Raw genomic sequence first — 21,631 nt, 5'->3', positions numbered from 1 at the left:
TTATTTTAAATTCAGCATAAATAACAAAAAGTACTGTATTGATATGAGAAAAAATAATTCATATTTAAAAAAAAAGTTACATTATTAACAGGAAGAAGTAATATAATATAATATTTCATCAATAACTGCTGGATGTGTATTTTTAAGTTGATCCCATTCTTTAGTTTTCATTACTTTTTTAAAAGATTGTGAAATCTAAAATATTTTATAAAAATTATAAAAAAAACATTAGAAATTTACCATTTTAATACAGATATCCTTCAAAATATTGGCATTATAAATATCGGCGTTTTGTAAAATCATACAAACATTATCATTAGATATTTTTGTTAAAAGTTCTTTTTCACATAAATTTTTTAATGAAATTATATCATACTTTTCAGCTAAGTGTAACAAACCTAATCCTTCATCAACATTCAAAGTATTGTTTATTTCTAAATAATACATATACTTAATCATTTTTTCAACAATAAATGGGTTTGAATCAATGATAGTTAAACAATTATCTTTAACTTCATTGGTATTATTATGACAAAACATTGCTCTAAAGACAGGACTATGTGTAGCTAATATAAATTTATGAACTAAAAATTGATGATCATCACAGATAATTTTAAAATCAGTTAATCTTTTTAATTCATACATTTCTGATATTCTTGAAATATAATTAACATCAGAAGTAGTAATGTCTTTTTTTTGAAGACTATTTTTAAAAGTAACACTTGAAAAAAATCTTTCCTGATTTGGAATATATTCAATTTCACATACCAAAAATAATGAGTTATCATTTCTTATACATTCTTCAACAGTTAATCTTGACATAGTTTTAATACAACCAATCTGAATAAAATATGGTGCTATAAGATGAAAGTCCTTGATACACTCAGTACTATATTGGCACTCTCCATTATCTTTAATAAAAGAAAATCTACAACATGCTCTTAATGTTAACTCTTCAACCGGTATCAGTGTTGACATATTTAATCCAAAAAAAATAATATTACAATTTTTTTCTTTACCAGGATAAAGAAAAATCTCCCAACAAACTTTTGGTATATTTGGATCAATAAAAATATCACTTCTGATACATGATTTAGGCATTGATAATTTTAATAATGATGAAAAATTACTTATCTATAAGAAAAAAAATATAAATGATAATTATTTTTTTAACGTTAAAATATAAAAAAAAACTTACAGTCATTTCATGGCGTAGGTGAACAGTATCAATGACAATTGAACTATTACTTTCATGAAAAACTACTTTATTTTTTGTGGTAGAAGATGAATCTGAATTACTCATTTTATTTAAACTTGAAATATTTATTATCATTGAACCTTAAACAAAAAAAAAATTAATTAGATAATTACAATACTTTTTTTTTATCGATAAAAAAATTATATTAATATAAAATTAAAATATAATTATTTATCATCAATTTAGAAACATACATTTAAAAGAATTCAATTTATCAAATTGTTCACTTTAAATGTTATAATTATTTTAAGTTATTAAAAAAAATTTTTATATATATATTTAATCATTATAATCCTTTTCTTTGTACTTTATATATCAAAAATATTTTATGACGTCAATAATGAAAATTTTATAAAATAAGGTAATACAATATTATATAAAACGAATGAAGTTCATAGGTAAAAGTATTTTGATATAATTTATTTGATAATTAATTTAATTTTTTGTGTCTTTTAATATTATTTATTTATTATCAATTACCATAATAAATTCCTTTAAATTAAAAATCCATAATAATTTATAAAAAATTTACCTACAGACAAATTGACAACAAATTCTATTTTTTATAAAAAAAATGAATATTAAGAATATATAAATATAAAAATTATTATACAAAAATTATTCCAGTGTTAAATTATTTTCATTTGTGATAAAAACATTTTTTTTTTTAAATGTTTCATTTAACAGTAGCATCATATATACTATTTAGTTTACAAATAGTGGTAACAATTACAGCATGGGTTATCTTGATGGTGGGACCATTTTTTAAATATTTAGGCAAAGATTTCAGAAAAGATGGTCTTGAGTCTTACTCACCATATTCCAGTACACATATTGGTACATGGGTTGATAATAAAGTTCCAGAAATGTATGCTCCAGTAATCTTTATTCCAGTAGCCATTATTTTTCCATTTCTTGGAATGTTTCTTATAAGAAATTGTTTAAAAAAAAATTTATCATCAGTTGGAAAGATTGTTCTTTTGGTTATTACAATAGCATTATATGTTATTAATGGTGCTTCAATGCACTTTGGAATAAGAAATATTTCTTTAAACAAAAAAGATACTATACATATTGGATGGTTTATTGCTGTTGGCCTAAATTGGTTAGGTGCCCTTTTTATATTTTTTAATATATGTAGTATATGGTGTTGTGAGATACCAAATAAAAAAAGACAACTTGATGATCTTAATCCATCTGGTTATTCAGGTTCACTTTCAGGAACAACTAGTAGTAAAGGTTCAGGAATGTTTTCAGGAACTCGTTCAAAAACAGGTTCAAAAAGTGGTTCAAAAAGTGGTTCAAAAATGGGATCAAAAATGGGTTCAACTTCAAAACCAATTAGTTTTGCTGGAAATGTTAATATAACTTCACCTGCCAATAATAACAATGAACAATAATATCATTAATGTAGATGAACCAATATAAAATCTCAATGTCCTTTTTAATAAAAAAAAAAGGATAGTTATGAAGCATGTAAAATGATTGAAATATAAAAAAATTTAATGCCTTACAAAATTATTTCTTCATTGTAATTGAAAATATTTAAAATATAAATATTTTTTTGTCTATAATTTAATAACATTTTCTTATGGTATATTATCATATTTTCTATATTATATATATACATTCTAAAACTTTGTTTTTTCATGAATAATAATATAATTAATTATTAATATGACTTATGAAATTTATCTTTTATAAAAATTAAATTAAAAAATATATTAAATTGAACTTTTACTTTTTTCAGTTTTTGTTTTTTTTCCAACAGGAATAATATTTGATGAACGAAGGTTAATTAATTTTACCCGAGTAAGATTACTGTTACCAAAGAATATCCTTTTAATCTCTTTTCTGATTGTTGAACTTGTTATAAACAACATCCAACATTTTGAGAGTGATGTTAAATCATAAAAAACAGAAATAGCCATACAATTAATTCTGAAACCTCTCCACATTTTACGTTCAGCAAAGTAGGCAGATAATTGCTTAAAAAAATATTTTTTATAAAAAATTATTATTAAAAAAAAAAGACTTACAGAACAAATTCCAAATAATAGTCCAAAGAAAAATGATAATATTGAACATAATAACATATTCCTTTCACTTCTAGTTTTATTCATCTCATATTCACTAATAGTTTTTTTAGGACATTTTTTATTATTTCTAAAAAGTGCAAGAAATCCCTTCTCTTTGACAAGATGAGCTAATGAGGCAAAATTAAGTACAGCAGAGATGGATGAACAACCAAATGAAAATGTAGATACAACTAATGCTTTATCAAAAAATATACATTTATTTTGTTTTGTTGTAATATTATAACCACCTTCTCCATCATCATCCCAAAGGATTCTATAAACTGTTAAATTACAAAGATATGGCCAGGTAAAAATTAATGGAAATAAATATATTATTAAAACGGCAACTGGTAATAAGTATTTCCAGAACTATAAAAATAATTTAATAAAAAAGTAACAATTTAATTAATTAATTAAAAAGTTACTTACCTTATCATAATAAATATGTAAATAGATAGCTGTAAATCTATTTAATGATAAAAATACAACACCTATATATTGTGAAAAGATTGTTGTATAACAAATAAAATTTATAATTCTTATATCAAATTCTTGAATACGTAATGTTTCAAAAAAATTATTAAATACACCATAATTCGGTAATCTATTTGAGGCATTTGAATTTAAATATGATAAAAAATCCTATAATATTGATAAATCAAAATAAATATTTTATTAACAGTAAGTAACTAGATTAATTATATATATAATTACAATGTACAAAAAACTTTTTATTTTTTAATTAAACGAACACATATTATATAAAATATTTTTATAATAATAAAAAGAAACATACCACAATGAGAATATAAAATTGTAATTGATAGTAAGCCGATTTTAAATCAGAATATTGCTTTGAAAATAAAATAATATACATTACTAGTAACATTAAAAAATATGATGGTATACCATATATATAGTATAAACATACCAATATTAATTGTAAAGTATACATAATATTTTAAAAATAAAAATCTATTTTACTTTATTACTTTAAAATAAATCTCTTTTTAAAATTAAATGAAATGAAGGTATTAGTAATTATAATATATGTTGAAATAAATTTTGTAATTTTATAAATTTTAACTTTATTTGAAATTTCATTAATTATACATAATTATATAATTTATTTTATTAATATAATTAATATCTGTCAATTTATTTTTATAATAAAGAAGACTAATTTATATAGGTACATATACTTATTTATTTTCCACAAAAACAATTATTTAAAAGATTATAAATCTGTTAAGAGAAATAATAATTATTTATATAATTAAAAATAGAATTTTTTTTTTAATATTATAATTTTTTAAATGTTATAAAAAAAATATATTTAGTAGAAATAATTAAAGTTGCTAAGTTTAAAAAAATATAATTATCTTTTTAAATTTATACCATATAATTAAAAAAAATTTTTTTACATTAATACCATACTCTAAAATTCAAGTAAATTTTAAGAGATTAAATTATATACTAGAATAAACCGATTACTCTTTAATAATTATTAATATATATAATATATTACTATTAAATTTGAAATAAAGTACTTTTTTTTTTATTATACTAAAAGATATTATAAAATAGGTAGTATTTTATATCCATTATTTTATAGTCATATCCAAACTCTTTTTATTATGAATTATATATTTTTTGTTTTTATACTTTTTTTATTACCACAAATTGCATTAACATGTAAGTTATTATGAATAAAGTAACAAACTAGTAAATTAATTGATATGTTTTTCTAGGTTCCTATTTTCCAATATTATATGGTGTTAATACACAACAACCATTAGGATACTCAACTAACATATTCATACGTAATAGTGATGATTGTCGTGATGCATGTATCAAAGAAACTAATATTACCTGTACAGCTTTTTTATGGCCAGGATATCCTGGACATTGTTATCTTTTTGATAAAGTTAATCTATCAATACAAATATTTAAAGATGATGGACCATATATTCTTTATGTTAAAAGTTGTAATGATACAATTCCATCAATAGGATATTGTGAATTTACTGTTAATCAAACAGGTATCACTTACCATCCATCTGCAAAAGCAGAATCACCGGGGCAAACAACACAAGAATCATGTTTTCAATTTTGTATAAATCAATATAAAGGATTTAATTATGAAGCATTTATTGTTAATCCAAATGGTTTATCTAATTGTATGCTTTATGAAGATATTCCACAAGATTTACCAACTGGTAACTTAAATTTATGGACAAAAAATTGTCATGCACCACCAAGTAAAATATAACTTTTTTTTAATAAAAAAATAAATTTATTTTTTTTTCAGAAAATTGTGAATATACACAATGGAGTGAATGGGGAGCATGTTCAGCGACGTGTGATGGTGTTCACATAAAAACAAGAGAAGTCTTACAAGAAGGTGATCCTAATGGTGTTCCCTGTTTAGATTCAGAAAAATCATTAACAGAAAATTGTTCCGTTGTAAGTAAAACTGGTAATAAAAAAAAATAATTTCAATTTTATAGTCCTGCGACTCAATATGTACATACGGTAATTGGAGTATGTGGAGTGAATGTGATGAAAATTGTAATCAGTTTTCTACAAGAGAATTATTAACAGGAAAAGTAGAAGAATGTGATACAATTGATGAACCATTGATAAATAATAAAAATTGTACTGGTGGCGCCTGTCCAACACCACCACCTCCAGTAACAACAACAATAACAGTAGAAATTACAGAGACAACTCCCATCACCTCAACATTACCTCCAACAACATTTTCGTCATCAAAAATTGTCCAATCATCATCAACTTTAGCACCATGTATTTTTGGTAATTGGTCAGATTGGAGTGAATGTAATAAAGATTGTATACAAAACAAAGAAAGACCATTAATTTCTGGTGAGGAGGATTACTGTATAACAATGAATGATACACTTATAGAAACAAGATCATGTACTGGAGGATTATGTCCACCTCCAGGAACATCACCTCATCCAATTATTGTTGAAGATGGTTGTAGAATAGATAATGTTGATTCTAATTCTCGTCCATCAAAAAATTTTAAAGCTGTAGGTAAACAAGAAAATTGTATTACTAGATGTAAAAGTGAAACAAAGTTTAAATGTGGAGCATATATAACAGCAGGTCCAGGAAAATCATGTATATTATTTGGAAATGTTACAAAACCAGTGATGCAAGTTTCAAATTCAATATATTATATGCAAGATATAAATTGTGTTGTGGGAAGTAAGTTATTTTAGATAAAAGTATTAGATATAAAAATTTTAGAAACACCCGAAACAGCAATATGTGTATGGGAAAAACAAGAAAACAAAGTCGATGGTACAACAGGGACAACAGCAAATGTAGCATATCGATATTATACTATGGATGCTAATCATTGTGAACAACTATGTAACATGAATCATCCATTATTTGATACAGAATATTGTGGAGCTTGGGTTTTTAATCCGGTAGCAGGTTTTATGAAAACTTCACCTAATTGTTACTTATACAAACCATTAACTAATGGTGACATAAGTTCTTTCCAAAGTGGTTCTGGTGATTTATATATTAAAAAATGTTCTTAATTTTTTTCTTATCATTTTTTTAGTTTATTATTTTAAAAGAAAAATTTCGATATATTTAATTCTAATATTTTATATGTTAATTTGTATGATATGAATCTAATATTTTTTTTTTATATCTAATAATTTAATTAAAAAAAAAAAGAATTTATATTATGATGATTTTGGTTACATTTATATATATACTATTAATTCTTGATGACAGTTGTCTGGATAGAAAAAAAAAGTATTATATTTATCTATTAATTTTGATGAGAAATTATAATCCTACCCCTTAACGTGTACATATTTATCATCAATTCATGTTATGTACAATTGATAACGATGCATAAATGGTACCTTAGGACATTATCAATATCTATTAAAACAAACATATATATACCATGATAAAATATATCACTAAAAATATAATAAAAATGAATATAAAATAAGTATGTATAGGTTAATAAAGGGTTAGAAAAATTAATAGAAAAAAAATCCATTCTATCATTAAGTTAACATTTTTTTTTTCTTAACATTTATAGATACAAAAGTCCAAAAAAAGATAAAAAAACATTCCTTTTTTATACATCCTTTTGTGTACTTTTATGATATTACCTCTTCCTTCTACGAAGACACAGAGACATACAGTCATCATCTGCCTATACCATAGAAACAGAACCTTATACACTATTTTTTGTTTTTTTTTTTTATACTTTTTACAGGTATACTATATAAATATATATATTATATATATATATCAAGATAAAGAAGAAAAAGAATTTCAAAAAAAAAAAAAAAAATTGTTTGTGTGTTTGACAAAATAGTATCTTATTGTATATTGCCATAAAAAAAGTTACAGATATACAACATAAAAGTTTGATGATGAACGATTTAGAAGGAAAAAATATCATTCATCATACTTATGAAAATTGCCTTTCCTATCTTGACATCATGTATAAATGTTATGCTTGTGAGGAAATGTTCATTGATCCAATGTTAAGATCTGTTCATGCATCAACTCATCCGGATAATCTTATTGCTGGTATTGATATTCATTCCATATCAATTGATGATAATCAAAATACTGATCAACAGGAGTATGGTCTTAGATATTTTGAAGATGGTAATGGGCTAATTGATAGTAATAATACTAGAGAAGAAGATGAATGGAGTAGAGGTTGTGATGATGGTAAAAATGTAAGTTAAATATATAATTGAAAGCTTTTTAATAATTTATTCTTTATAAAAAAATTAAAATTATAGAATAATGAAAAAGCTTTCATATGTAGTGTATGTGGTAAACAATTTGGATGTTCCTCCTCACTCCAAAGGCACAATCGTCTCCATAAAGGATCTCTATGTTATAAATGTGTCATATGTTCGAAAACATTTACTAGAACTGATACATTTAATATTCATGGAATGAAACATATCCAGGGTTATGCTGGTCTTGAATGCCCGTTACCTAACTGTACTCTTACACTTAAAGGAGTTGATGCTGTTACTGAACATATCAAAACATCCCATGAGAATAGTATTTTTAATTGTAAGGAATGTGGCAAAGGATTTACAAGAAGTGAAAATTTAATGATACATTACTATAATTTTCACGGACCCCTTAAAATCAATAGGACATTATGTAAAGTTTAATTTTACATATAAATTTTTAATGTTATATATTATAACAATTATATTTGTAATTAATAGTAATCATTTTTTAATTTTATAATAATATAAATCTAATTATATTATCATTGATATTTATATCATTTTATAGTTGTATGGGTTATATAATATTATTTGATTGTTTTGTCGTTATAGTTAAAGACTTTTTGATTGACAAGTTAAAGGTAAACTTATTACTAGATAAGAACATTCAGTTGTTAAAGTAAATATATCAGTCATCTGATAATCCTATTAAATTTTGATCATTCAAAAGATAAATTTCCATACTAGTAATTTGTCTTACTTTTTATATAAAAAAAAGTCCAGATGTAAACAATTCATATCTAACACCTTTTTTTTATAATAATTTTAAGAAAATTTTTTAAATTTTAAAATAATATTTAATTTGGAATTTTATTAACTCAACTAATAGAGATTCAAAATTTATCTTTAATGATTTTATAAAATAAAAAGTAGTTAAAATTTTAATCAAAAATTTGTTATAAATAGTTTTAACAAGAGTTTTATCATATAATATGTAAAAAAAGTTTAAAAATCTACTAAGATTAGAAATGTAATAATTATTTTTTCACTGTTACAGTATACTTGATTTAAGTCTTATTTTGTATATTTAATATATTTATAAATAGTTTGTCAAAATTTTATACAATTATCATTTTAAGATGTAAAATATAAAAGTTTTAAAAGGTACAAAATATTACACAATATTGGGTAAAATAGATAAAAATATTAAAATCATCAGAATTACTTAACAAAAAAGTAATATAAATTTTGTCAACTCTAAAAAAGTTTGATGTTACCTAATATAGCATTAACAAATATTTTCATAATTATAATAAATTTTAGAACACTAAATAATAAATAATATTAAGCATATTATGAGAATAAAATAAAATGCCTGAAAGTGTGTTACAAAATAACAACAACAGATATAAAAACAAAACTTTTTAAGCAATAATAGCTAATAAATATATTAAATAAAAATCTTTATAACATTTTAAAGTTAATATTTTTTTCTCAACTTCTATGATAACTTTTATAGGATACAAGAAATAAGAATAGAAACTTGCACTTATTTGATATTTTTCAGATAGGTACAACTTCAAGTCAGATGGGCTGAGAATTTTTAAAAGCAATAAAATATTTAATATTAAAAATTATTAAAAGTAAATAGATGGAAGAAAAAGATTATAAATGTAGGAATTTTTTTTAGTAAAGATTTGATATTGGTAAAGGTGATAACTTAATAGTTATACTTTTACTGATGTTATTGATTTCCCTTTTAAATTTTAAGAAAAAAATAAATTATCAATTAATATATTGGGAGAATTTTGAGTACAAAAAATGCTACTATTATTAACATGATGTTGAAAAATAGTTGAAAAAATTCCAAATTTGATATTTTAATAGAAATTATTATCCATTTTTTTAGATAACACTTACTCAAAAGTGTTATTATTAATAATAAAATTTTTATATAAATAGGAAAACATCCCGTAAACGGGTTATATTTTAGTTATTGGTAAAAAACCATAAATCTATTTTTTGTATTTTAAAAACCCTGACTTACAATAAAATTATACATAGGATTCTATGATATTTCTTATTTTCTTATAGAAATTAAAAATTTTGGGAAAAATAGAAATACTTCCTATTGATTCTAATAATAAACATACAGAATCGAATTTTTAATCTTTCAAAAATTTAAAAAAAATTTGAAAACAATAGAAAACTTGACCAAATGTATTTGACAATAAAGAAGTAGTAATTGAAAAAGAGTTCCAAAGTGGAATAATTGCCTTCCTAAGATATGATGGAAAAAGAGTTGAGTTTTTTCCTCTATCTGATTCATTTAAAATCAAAGTTAACAAGAGATATTCAAAATACAAAAAACATTTTCAATAGTTTTTTTTTAAATCATTTCAATGAATCATTAATGATTAAGTTAAAAAATTTATATTCATTAGAAGTCTTAAAATATCTATTGGTTCAGTAACTTATTCTACTGACTTACCGAAGAACACTATAATTTGTTACTATTTCATAATAAATTTCATACATCCCTGAATACCCTATTAAATAGGAGCTACTTGAGTATATTAAATTTCCATAAAAATCAAAAAAAATTTGATAAATAAGATTAAATCAACATTCAATTGAAGAAAAGAATGTTTTTAATTTCTTTTTAAAATCATTCTTATGTTAATAATCACCTCAATAATATATCATTGTTGTGATTAAAAATATTCACCATTACTATTGAAAATATTTACTGTAATCCAATAGATAAAGTTTATAGTATTATTATTATTGAAAACAACACTCTTTCAAGAAAATGAAAAGTTTTACAATCAAACATTGAAATGAATTTAAAAAAAAATGAAGAATATTCACTACAAATGAAATGTTTTATTTCATCAAAAACTAATTCCCGAAACGATATCAAAAAGCAATTGAATCCCAAAGGTAAAAAAATAGATAAATGATAAATGTCATTGTTACTATCATAGTTGTATGTTTAACGCTAATAAAAAGTTGTTAGGCATTTTTATCATTACTCTATAAGTTATAGCTTTGTCTTTTATCTCTAATACCTTTAACATTAAAGTATTCATATAACATATATGTATGATATACTTCTTTTATGGCATTTTAAGAAAACGATAAAAAATAATTTCTTCATATTAGGTACTTTGGAGACATTTCCTTTTTTTTAATATTTAATTTGCATATGTATATACTTTGAAAAGTATATATACGGATTGATAGTGATAGTTGATTATATGATGTTTGAAAACAATCTATGTATTCAGATCAAATAATAAATTTTTATATTTTATTTAATTAATTATTTTATTTTTTTTTATATATTTATTTAGACATTTTAATTCCATAGTTATTATATTATTTTTAAAAAAGTACTTAAATATTCCATCAGAATTGTCCATGTTTTTTTTTAAACACAATATTTTATCAACAAATTAATTGCATGATACTAATGTTTTCTTAGTGTAAATAATATATATGATAAGTGATCTATTATCAGAGGATAATAGTAAACTGAGGATTATAGAAGATGAAAGAAAAAAAATTAGAAAAATTGTAAATGATATAACATATATGTATTTTGAATATTTAGTGCTGATATTTTAAAAACTTTTTTAATATATTGAAATCAAAATTGAAATATTAACTTCAAAATTTAATTATGTTGACTTAGCTGGTACAGGAAGATTTAAAAGGATAAATCTAAAGAAAAAAGAAGAAGTATATTTCAATGATTGGTTGATGGTCTTTAAAAATGTTATATCAGAACTTGATTATGGTGGATTATGTATACTTAATCATAGTTTTAAATCAAAACATTGATAAGGGATCAAGGATAATAAATAAAGAAAATAAAAAATTTCAAGCTAAAAAAAGATAAACTTTAATATTTATACGTCATTCCATGTAATGACGTCAAATGATTTTATAAATATGTATGATTTCTAAAAATAAAAATTTTATACTGCATAACATTTTGCTTTTTTTATCATACAAGATTAGAAATCTATGGAAAAAATTTCTTTTTTTAGCATATTTTTTTTACTTACAAAATGCAAGTTGACAAGAACAAATATTTCTCAATAATATTTTATTTTTAAATCCAATTTTCTCATTAATTTTTCATTCCACTAACTTATTAACACATACCTTTAATCATTAATTACAAATAACATAATAATAAGTATATTAAAAAATTAATAAAAATGAAGTTATAATATTTTTTGATTGTAAATAATTGTAAAAAAAAAGTGTTTTTGATTTAAATATTAATGTTATTTTTAGCAACATTATGACAGTTGTCAATGCAATTAAATACTTCATCTGGTACTTTTTATATATAACTTTATTTGTAAGTTAAACTAATAAATACGTATTTATGTCTATAATTAATTTCAAAAAGGTAAATTGATTTTTTTTTTTTTGCAATTTTATTACAAAGTTTTTTAAATTTATTACTATGTAATATACCATTAAATATAAAATTTTGTCAAAAGTAACAACAAATTTCTATTAATTTCAAACTATAAGGGAATTTTCAACAAAATTATTTTATTTAAAAAGAGGTAACTTATTTATACAACAGACTAAATATTGTTTATCATAATTATCATAAATTATATATCTTTTATAATAAATATTTTCAAAGTTTTCCAATTAAAATATTTATTTGCCAATATTTTTTTTTCCACAACAATGTCATTATATTTAATCATTAAATAAAAGAAAAATTTTTTTTCTAATTATTGAATTATAAAAATATGCGATTAACAAAGATTGATAAAAAGATTACATTTAAAAAATAAGTAAAACATGTCATAAGAATGTTGAATTTTAAAATTTAATTTTGTAACCAGAATAAATAATAATGTAAAAAGTATGAATTTTTCAAAAACTTAAAGATTCAAACAAAAGTTAATTGTATAATAAAAAAAAAATTTACCATCAAAAGTTGTCAAAGTTGAAATATATATATATACGTATATATATATATATTTATTGTGGTAGAAAACTTTTTATTCAATATATTAACACATTCTATTTTATAATATTTCATAATGTAAAATTTATACTTTTTGATACTTTTATACTTTTAGTAAAAATTTTTTACATTTTCATGATGAACATCTTTACCTCTCTTTTTATAGAAAAAAATGTATTTAGTTTCATTAGCTTAAAAATAATAAAAATATATCTAAAGATAAAATATGTTTTTATTTTATTATCAACACATATGATATAAATTATAAATATAAGAAAATTCAATATAGGTATTTTTCTAACTTAAAAATTAAAACATTATATAATTATAAAAAAAATGTTTACATATTTTTTATTACTTCTAAATGAATATTTAATTTTAAAATATTTTCATTATATCTTGTGGTAAGTTCTTTTACTTAAATCTATAAAAAGATTTTTAAAAAAAAATAATGATTGTAATAATTAAAAATATTGTAATGATATCTATCAAATGATGTTACATTAATGGTATCAAATTTAAAGGTAAATTTGTTAGTTTAATGAGGATATTTTTATTATCATAAATATAAAAATATTCATATAATTTAAACAAATTCAGGTTAACATTTTTAAAAATTTCATTTTCTTATTTCTACATTTATGTAATTTTCTCCCGATAAATTCAAATTGCTTGTAAATGAATATTCAAAATATTTTTAAAAATACTATGTTTATATACATATATGTATATATATTTATATATATATATATATATGATATAACAATAATCTACCAAAACAATGTATAAAATGAAAGCTTATAGTTTTAACTATTATTTTACATTTATTATAAATATATGTATAATAAATACAAAAAATTTAAAAAGAACAAATTATATACTATTTGTTTATTTATTATTAATACTGCATTTTTTTTTTATAATTAATCTTAGGCTTCATTTTAAAATTTTCTTATTAGTATTACAAATACTCAATTTATATATCTTTGTTAATAAAGTGTAAAAATAACACAAATATTAGTTAATATATCAAATTTCAAATATTTTCTTATTTCTCCATAAATTATCAAATTTTTTTTTTGCCATAATATTAAATTTTTTAATAAAGTATTATCAAATATATATATATATATAAAGTTACAAAATATAAATCATAACATATCTGATTAAATATATATCGACCTGAAAAAATATTCCACAATAATCTATGATATATACATATTTTTTATTTCTCTAACTTTTTATTTTATTTTATAAAAACATTGTTCAATGGATAATAAATATATATACAAAGCCATTCATAAACTAGTATCATGAATAAAAAAAACCCCAGAGATTTTATTTTGATTGTTTTTGTCTTTTTTTTTATAAATAGAATTAATTGTTTAAGAAAATTACCTTTATAAACATTTATGTGATAAAATTTTATGTTTCATAGATTATCTTTTTTTTTATATATATATGATATTTTTTATTTTATTGTCATTAAGTATTTTCATAAATTGCCATGATCATTTTTTGACGTAAATATATTAAAAGAATTATCTTTCACATGATATGCTAAAAAGTAGAAAACAATTTTTCTACTTAAAAAGTTTTAATTATAGTAATTAATTGCTGAAATAACATTTTATTCTACTATTAACCTAACTTTTTAAACCATTTTTATTTTATTTTATGTAATTTTTAAATATATATTAATTTTCCTATAAAAAATAATATTAATAAAAAATAAAAATTACTTTTGATCTATCATTTTTTGACTTGTTTAATTTGATTATCAATTCAAACTATTATTAATAAAATAATTCCTAAACTTTTATTAAAATTTAAAAAAAAAAGTTGTTGGCATACATTTAACTTTATTTACAAATGTTCTTAATTTTTTAACAAAGAAAATTGTTCTTTTTTTATGTTGTCATTTTTTCTTTGATGATCAAATTTATTTCTTTATATTCTTAAAAATGATGTTTGTAACAAGATTGAATTTGTATTAAAAAAAAAAATAGTAGGATGTTTTCCTTCAAATTTTTTTTTTAACATAATTATTCTAAAGTTTTACATATCTTCACAAAAAAAAGAAACTAATATTTTGATTCACATTTAAGTTGTTTATCTCATGACAAAAATATTTTTATTCTTTGAGTAATACTTATTCTTTCATTTTTTATAACAATTAACATAAATACTTATCAATTTTAAAATTTTCACGTTTTCTTAGTACAAAAAAATTTTTGTTTTATGATCGAAAATTCTTAGTCATGATTGGAAAGTTTAAAGTTCATATTAAAGTAGACACTTAATTGATATAATTTTTGCAATAATTTTAATGATTAAACCATTTAATTGAATAAGCTGAATAAGGTACACTATACTCCAAAAGCGTTTACTGATTACAAATAATATTATATATTCTAGACAATTCGAGAATAATTATAAATTTCTGATCAATTAATTATTTACATTTAAAACTACTTTAATCTTATATTAAATTTGTATCAATATTTAACTTCGCGTCTTATGGTGTCTTTCTTACATATTTAACTAACTATTGGTACCCTTCTTTTTTTTTTCTAGAAAAATATGTCTGCTGAAAATCAAATACCACGAACAGTTAACGAAGTTACTAATAATGAATTAGACGACAATGGCAAAACATTACAACAACAGTTACAGGAGAATGAACATTTACTATATGAGCAATCAAGGATATTTTCATTACAAATTGAGGATGAAGTAAGAAATAATCAAGAGTTAATTGGACCAAAATCAAATATATTAACTTTGGTTGAGGCATATGTTCCTGAGACATCACCAGAATATTCTAAAAAAGCTGTACAATTATCAAATACATATGGACATGTGAGGCGTGTCCGTGGTGATGGAAATTGTTTCTATAGGTAGGTTGCACTTTCAATTTTTATAATATTTTTTTATTCATATCTTAAAAATAATGAATTTTTTTATAGATCAATTTTGACAGCACTCCTTGAAAAATGTTTAACTGATAAAAGTTTACTAGAACAATTTAAAAAACTAGCAGGAGAATGGAGAGATAAATTTTTTGCTATGGGTTTTCCTGAATTGACGACCTCAGATTTTTGTGATAGTATTGATGAATTGTTAAAAGATTTAGGAAATGATGTTTATGATTGTAATTCATTAATGGTAACATTAGGTGATGAAAATATTGCTAATTATTATGTTGCATACATGAGAATATTAACATCAGCTTTTTTAAGAGAAAATAAGGAGTTGTATGAAGGTTTTATTGAAGGTGAAAGGACAATGGAGGCATTTTGTTTGGATGAGGTAGAACCTATGTGGAAGGAATGCGATCATATCACAATAATTGCTCTTGTAAATGCTTTAAAAGTTAACATTCGTATTGAATATATGGATCAAAGTCACAGTCCAGAAGGTGGTATTCACTATGATATTTGTGGTAGTGATTCCCCTAACACAGAACCATTTTTATTTTTCCTTTACAGACCAGGGCATTATGATATTTTGTATAAAGACTAAGTTTCACTAATGTACGAGTTTTTGATTGGATAATAAACATTATTTAAGTTTTAAATTGCATTTATTTTTTTTACTAGTAAATGGTTAAGTTTTATTGATAAAATAGTAAACAATAAGTAAAGTTTTTGTCTTTAAAACTTGTTCCTCTCTAGGTAAATATGATAAATATATCAAGTGTTACTTATATAATTATTTATATCAAGAGTACAACAATAATAAATATTTGTACTTAATAATAACGACTCATTATGTATAGAAATATATTTTTAAAAATATTTTTCATACATACTATCAAATATATATTTTTATTTAACGATTTTTACTCCACTATTTGTATGCTTGTTAGAGTAAAATAAAATAATAAGATATCATTCATTTTATTTTGTTGTTATGTTTTGTCATCCTTTTCCTTCTTATCAATAGACAATATATATATATGTTGTATATATATAAATGTATTATTGTGTTATTGCCATTTTCATTTTAAAGTTGAATTAGTCTTCGTTTACTATAGTTTACTATTCAAAGTATTTTTATTTATAAAATAACTTAAGGAAAAAAAAAGAAACCAAAATTTTATATATATAAAATATAGTTTATAAGATTAATAAGCTTATATTAAATTCATGAAAAAATATTAATTCTCACATGACTTCCTCTCGTTCATAATATTACCATTAACATTAAAAATATTTATTTTAAATTAAAATAATATTTTTAAATTTGGTAATTTACAATTTTGTATCAAAAAACCCTTTTAAATTTTATCATTTAAAGATGCTTTTAGTAAAATGTGTGGTTTTGCTATTAAGTGAATTTTTATCTATTATTTGATTTTTTTTTTTTAAATAATTTTAGTTAATTATTTATTTAGTATTATAAAATTTAAAATAAATTTTATTTCCATGAAGTTATTTAATTATTTATTACTATATACTTCATTATTTTAATGTATATGTAAAGATAAAATTATTTTTAGAAATTAACAACCTCCAAAGTTTTTAATATAGAGAAAGAAATTGCTCAATGGATATTATGACATATATATATATCTTAATTATATTTTGTTTTAACCTTTGATGAATAGTAAATATATATTTGGCGCTTATATGAGAAGCATCTATTACTACTATTAGTTGTAGTATTATTGGCATTATAGTTAACTTTATTATATATCTATTACAACGCTTTATTTTTAGATATATCATTTCATTTTAAACTATATATAGTTGTCTCTCATTGTAACAATAATTTTTTTTAACATTATATATATATTTATATTTCTGGTAAATTTTAACAAAATAACAATAATTATATTTCATTCTATCTTTTTGACAATTCTAGTTTTTACGATAGTATATGTGGAAGTATAAATATTGACAAGAAGATATTATCTTCATACTGTGGTACCTATTATTAATGAAATTATGAATCATATATTTATTTATAAATCAATTCGTTATATATAACATTATATCATTTAAATTTTCTAGGTTGATAGAAATATGTAATCGAGTTATATATATAATATTTATATATATAATAAATAATTTTACTTATTTTTCATTTTATATTTTTTAGAAAATTTCTTCAAAATGCCATTAACTTGTAGCGATTGCCCAAAAATTTGTTGCAGTGTAATTATTCCAGTAAGTCCTTGGCAACTACTAATATATATTAAATTTATTTTTTTATTAATTTATATTTATAGCCTGTTGGTGTTTTCTTTGAAAAAGGATGCAGTGTTCATTTGGCTATCAATATTCTTTTGACACTTCTTGGATATATACCAGGTCTTATACATGCATGCTTTATTATTGTAAAATATTAGCTTGATAATATAAAACAATATATTTAAATTTACGAATAATATTTTCAAGCTTTTTCATTGGTTGATTTCAATGTATAACAATGTTTTTTTTCTTCAATTGTTAAAATAATTTTAAAGAAGTTTTTTTTTAAACTCATTATATTAAAAATTATTTTTAATTTTTGTTGAATTTATTTTTAATGTGAGGAGTATTTTTTTTTTTGACGAAATTTTGTAATTGTTCTTATAATTAAAAATAAATGATTTCTTTATTTAATTTGTTTTTTAAATGCAAATTTAAAATAAATTTATTAATTTATTTTTAAATAAAAATCAAAAAAAAAATTGTTGGTTCAGTCAAACATTATCAATATGAAAACATGAAAAATCATAAAAATTTTTCTAAAGGTCTTTGTGATTATAAATGTATGTATAATATCTAATAATAATAATAATATTTGTATACAGCTTTTGGAAAAATAGTCATTTTTTAAAGACATTTTTTTTATTAATCATTATCTTTTGATTATATATGAGAATGATAAAATGTTAACAATTATTTAAAAATGTATAAAAAACTTTGTATACATCTAATTTTAAAAAATGTTCTATGTTGCCTTAAAATTTTTTAAATTTTTCCTCAAATTTTTATGAAATTTGTCCAAAATTTGTTAACATCTTCTTTTTTTTTAAATCAAAAATAGCATAAATTTAATACAAATAATATTTTTAATGGTATATGATTTTAAGCACACTAATATAAATAATACAATATTATAAAAAAGTTTTATCAATACTATGAATCTATAAAAAGAAATGAGGTATTTCTACACAATTTTAGTTCATTTTTTATTTCTACATAACATTTTACCACTATTAATATATTCTAATAAATATGATAATAAAAAATTATATTAAAAAAGATTTTAAAATTTAATATATTATAATAAAAATTCACACTATGATAAAGTACAATCTCATAAAAATTATCAAATTTAAAAATTTTTAAGTAGCATTAAAGATAATTAAATTGTTCTTTATTTCTAGTGACTGTTATCGTATCCATAAAATGATCAGGTCAAATTAAGTTTAAAATCATTATACTTTTAGATTATTTATATTTCATATGAAAAGGTATCAAGGTGATTTCTAAATCCATAACATAAATAACTAACTGATTAATAAAATTGACATTATCTTATCGTTACAATTTTAAAGTGCCATCTTTACAATGAAACAACAAAAAAAGTTTTTATAAATGTACTATTTTTATGTGTAATTAATTAATTTTACCTGTACTTAAATGTATATTCATCAAATTAACTCTTTAAGATCATTTAATTTTAGTATCGGAAGATTGATAATATCATTGTCATTTGTTTATAAAATAACTTATAAATTGAATATATAAAACAAATTTATATCTTTTATCATTTTAAATAGTGGTTTAACTTTTATCTTATTAATTGTAATTAAATAAAATTGTGTACTTTATTTTTAAGAACATCTTCAAAAGTCTTTAATAAAAAGAAAATGTTTTGAGAAAAAGATTATCTTTTTTATTTTATTTATATAAATAATTATTAAAATTATAGAAACATAATCTATCAAATAAGAATTAGTAATTACTCCTGTTTAACAATATTTTAAACTAAAAAAAATTTTTCCCCCCAAATAAAATTAAAATTACCAAAAAAAAAATTGAGTATAAAATTCTTATTAAAAACTTTCAACATAAATAAAGTAATTATTTACTAAAATGATAAAACATTCTAAAGTCATTAAATTATCTTTATTTATTTATTTTTTTTTTTAAAAAAGTTAATTTTTAATGATGATATATATAAAACCACCAACACTATTTACATATGACAAATATTTATTCAACTTAATTTTTTTATTATATTTATAATATAAGTTATTTAACAAATATTTTATTATTTTAAATGTAATAAATGTATGGCAAAAAAAAAAACTTTTTTTTATAACATTTGTGTGGGAGGAAAATAATTAAACTTTATGTTAAAAAAATAGTATGTTTATGTAAAAATATAAATAGTTATTTTTATAGTACTTATCGTTATGTAATTGTTATAATATTGTCACGAATAACTAATATTATTTTACTTTCTTTAAAATGGTAAAAAAAAAACAATACCTGTTAAAGTTTGTTTTTCTTTAACGTTTTTTTTTTTTTACCATCTTGTCAACTTAAAAATGTATTTCTCTTAATTTGTGAGTTATCCTTCATACGGTAATTTGGCAAATATTTTGTACAAAACTTTATATACCACAATGACAATAACATTTTTACATTATATGATTGACTATTAAATTTACTTAATAAAACTAAATTTTATGGTAATGATTGATAAAAAGTTTTAAAATAATTATTGTTAACAAAATTAGTACATGTTATATTATAATTAAACGTTTAAAAGAATCAAATACCTTTTCATATATAATAGACTATAATATATTTTATAATTATCTTTACAATTTTAATATAAAAGAAACTTTTGCAAAATTATTTTTATACATATTAAAGTAATAAATAATTATTTAAATGTTTTAATTTTAACAACTATTAAAATATTAATGCCAATATTAAAATTATATTTTATTAATAAAATTGGAAATGTAGGACATATCATAGTTCATGTATATATAAATATTAAATAAAAGACTATCTATTTTATGATAAGATTTAAAAATTGGCGAAATTTTGTGTAAAGGTTAAACAAAAATTTTTACTTTAAGAGATAAATTTTCTTTCTTTTTAATTAAATTTAATAACTTTTGGAAAATTTTTTTTATTTAATGATATTTAATGATAAAATAATATTATATACATATATATATATGTTATAAATTAAATATCTATTTTTACCACAATGTATTTTAATAATACTTTTTTTAATATAAAAAAAAAATTTATAAAAATTATTACCTAAGTTTAGTTAATAAATTTTAAAGTTACAATTTCTTTCTTTAAAAAACAATAATTTGATGAAGTAAAAATTTAATTATGTCTAAAATTAAGTTTGTTAAAATAAATGATAACAATGAAATATCAAATTTGTGAAATACCTTATTCATTAACAATTAATAAACTTTTTTTTTTATCATAAAAAATGATTGATAGGTAAATTAAGTAAAAGGAAATGTTATGTTATATAAGCATAAAAT

The 21,631-nt window shown here is 20.3% G+C and overlaps 7 protein-coding genes across 7 annotated transcripts; 5 read left to right on the top strand and 2 right to left on the bottom strand.

Annotated features, from left to right (window-relative positions):
* Positions 1-84: 84 nt before the first annotated feature.
* SRAE_1000111900 (Speckle-type POZ protein) lies at positions 85-1,303 on the bottom strand (the record flags this gene model as incomplete). The annotated part of the gene is made up of 3 exons (XM_024648036.1): positions 85-195; positions 241-1,134; positions 1,199-1,303. 3 exons carry the CDS (start codon positions 1,301-1,303, stop codon positions 85-87), a joined length of 1,110 nt encoding a protein of 369 aa, XP_024502054.1.
* Positions 1,304-1,929: 626 nt separating this feature from the next.
* On the top strand, positions 1,930-2,658 carry SRAE_1000111800 (Hypothetical protein; the record flags this gene model as incomplete). The annotated part of the gene is made up of 1 exon (XM_024648035.1): positions 1,930-2,658. The coding sequence occupies one exon, from the start codon at positions 1,930-1,932 to the stop codon at positions 2,656-2,658; it is 729 nt and encodes a 242-aa protein (XP_024502053.1).
* Positions 2,659-2,982: 324 nt separating this feature from the next.
* Positions 2,983-4,213, bottom strand: SRAE_1000111700 (7TM GPCR, serpentine receptor class v (Srv) family-containing protein; the record flags this gene model as incomplete). The annotated part of the gene is made up of 4 exons (XM_024648034.1): positions 2,983-3,246; positions 3,298-3,705; positions 3,766-3,978; positions 4,133-4,213. The coding sequence occupies 4 exons, from the start codon at positions 4,211-4,213 to the stop codon at positions 2,983-2,985; spliced, it is 966 nt and encodes a 321-aa protein (XP_024502052.1).
* A 760-nt stretch (positions 4,214-4,973) lies between these two features.
* On the top strand, positions 4,974-6,914 carry SRAE_1000111600 (Thrombospondin, type 1 repeat and Apple-like domain-containing protein; the record flags this gene model as incomplete). The annotated part of the gene is made up of 5 exons (XM_024648033.1): positions 4,974-5,031; positions 5,088-5,597; positions 5,648-5,802; positions 5,847-6,570; positions 6,613-6,914. 5 exons carry the CDS (start codon positions 4,974-4,976, stop codon positions 6,912-6,914), a joined length of 1,749 nt encoding a protein of 582 aa, XP_024502051.1.
* An 858-nt stretch (positions 6,915-7,772) lies between these two features.
* Positions 7,773-8,543, top strand: SRAE_1000111500 (Zinc finger, C2H2 domain and Zinc finger C2H2-type/integrase DNA-binding domain and Zinc finger, C2H2-like domain-containing protein; the record flags this gene model as incomplete). Its single annotated transcript, XM_024648032.1, has 2 exons — positions 7,773-8,090; positions 8,157-8,543. The coding sequence occupies 2 exons, from the start codon at positions 7,773-7,775 to the stop codon at positions 8,541-8,543; spliced, it is 705 nt and encodes a 234-aa protein (XP_024502050.1).
* A 7,147-nt stretch (positions 8,544-15,690) lies between these two features.
* On the top strand, positions 15,691-16,632 carry SRAE_1000111400 (Ubiquitin thioesterase OTUB2; the record flags this gene model as incomplete). The annotated part of the gene is made up of 2 exons (XM_024648031.1): positions 15,691-16,007; positions 16,077-16,632. 2 exons carry the CDS (start codon positions 15,691-15,693, stop codon positions 16,630-16,632), a joined length of 873 nt encoding a protein of 290 aa, XP_024502049.1.
* A 1,595-nt stretch (positions 16,633-18,227) lies between these two features.
* SRAE_1000111350 (Proteolipid membrane potential modulator family-containing protein) lies at positions 18,228-18,463 on the top strand (the record flags this gene model as incomplete). Its single annotated transcript, XM_024648028.1, has 2 exons — positions 18,228-18,281; positions 18,344-18,463. The coding sequence occupies 2 exons, from the start codon at positions 18,228-18,230 to the stop codon at positions 18,461-18,463; spliced, it is 174 nt and encodes a 57-aa protein (XP_024502048.1).
* Positions 18,464-21,631: the final 3,168 nt, after the last annotated feature.

Source organism: Strongyloides ratti, assembly GCF_001040885.1.
Source record: "Strongyloides ratti genome assembly S_ratti_ED321, chromosome : 1".
Taxonomy (NCBI): domain Eukaryota; kingdom Metazoa; phylum Nematoda; class Chromadorea; order Rhabditida; family Strongyloididae; genus Strongyloides; species Strongyloides ratti.
Note: the sequence above shows the minus strand (reverse complement) of the source record. Positions and strands in the feature narration are given on the sequence as shown.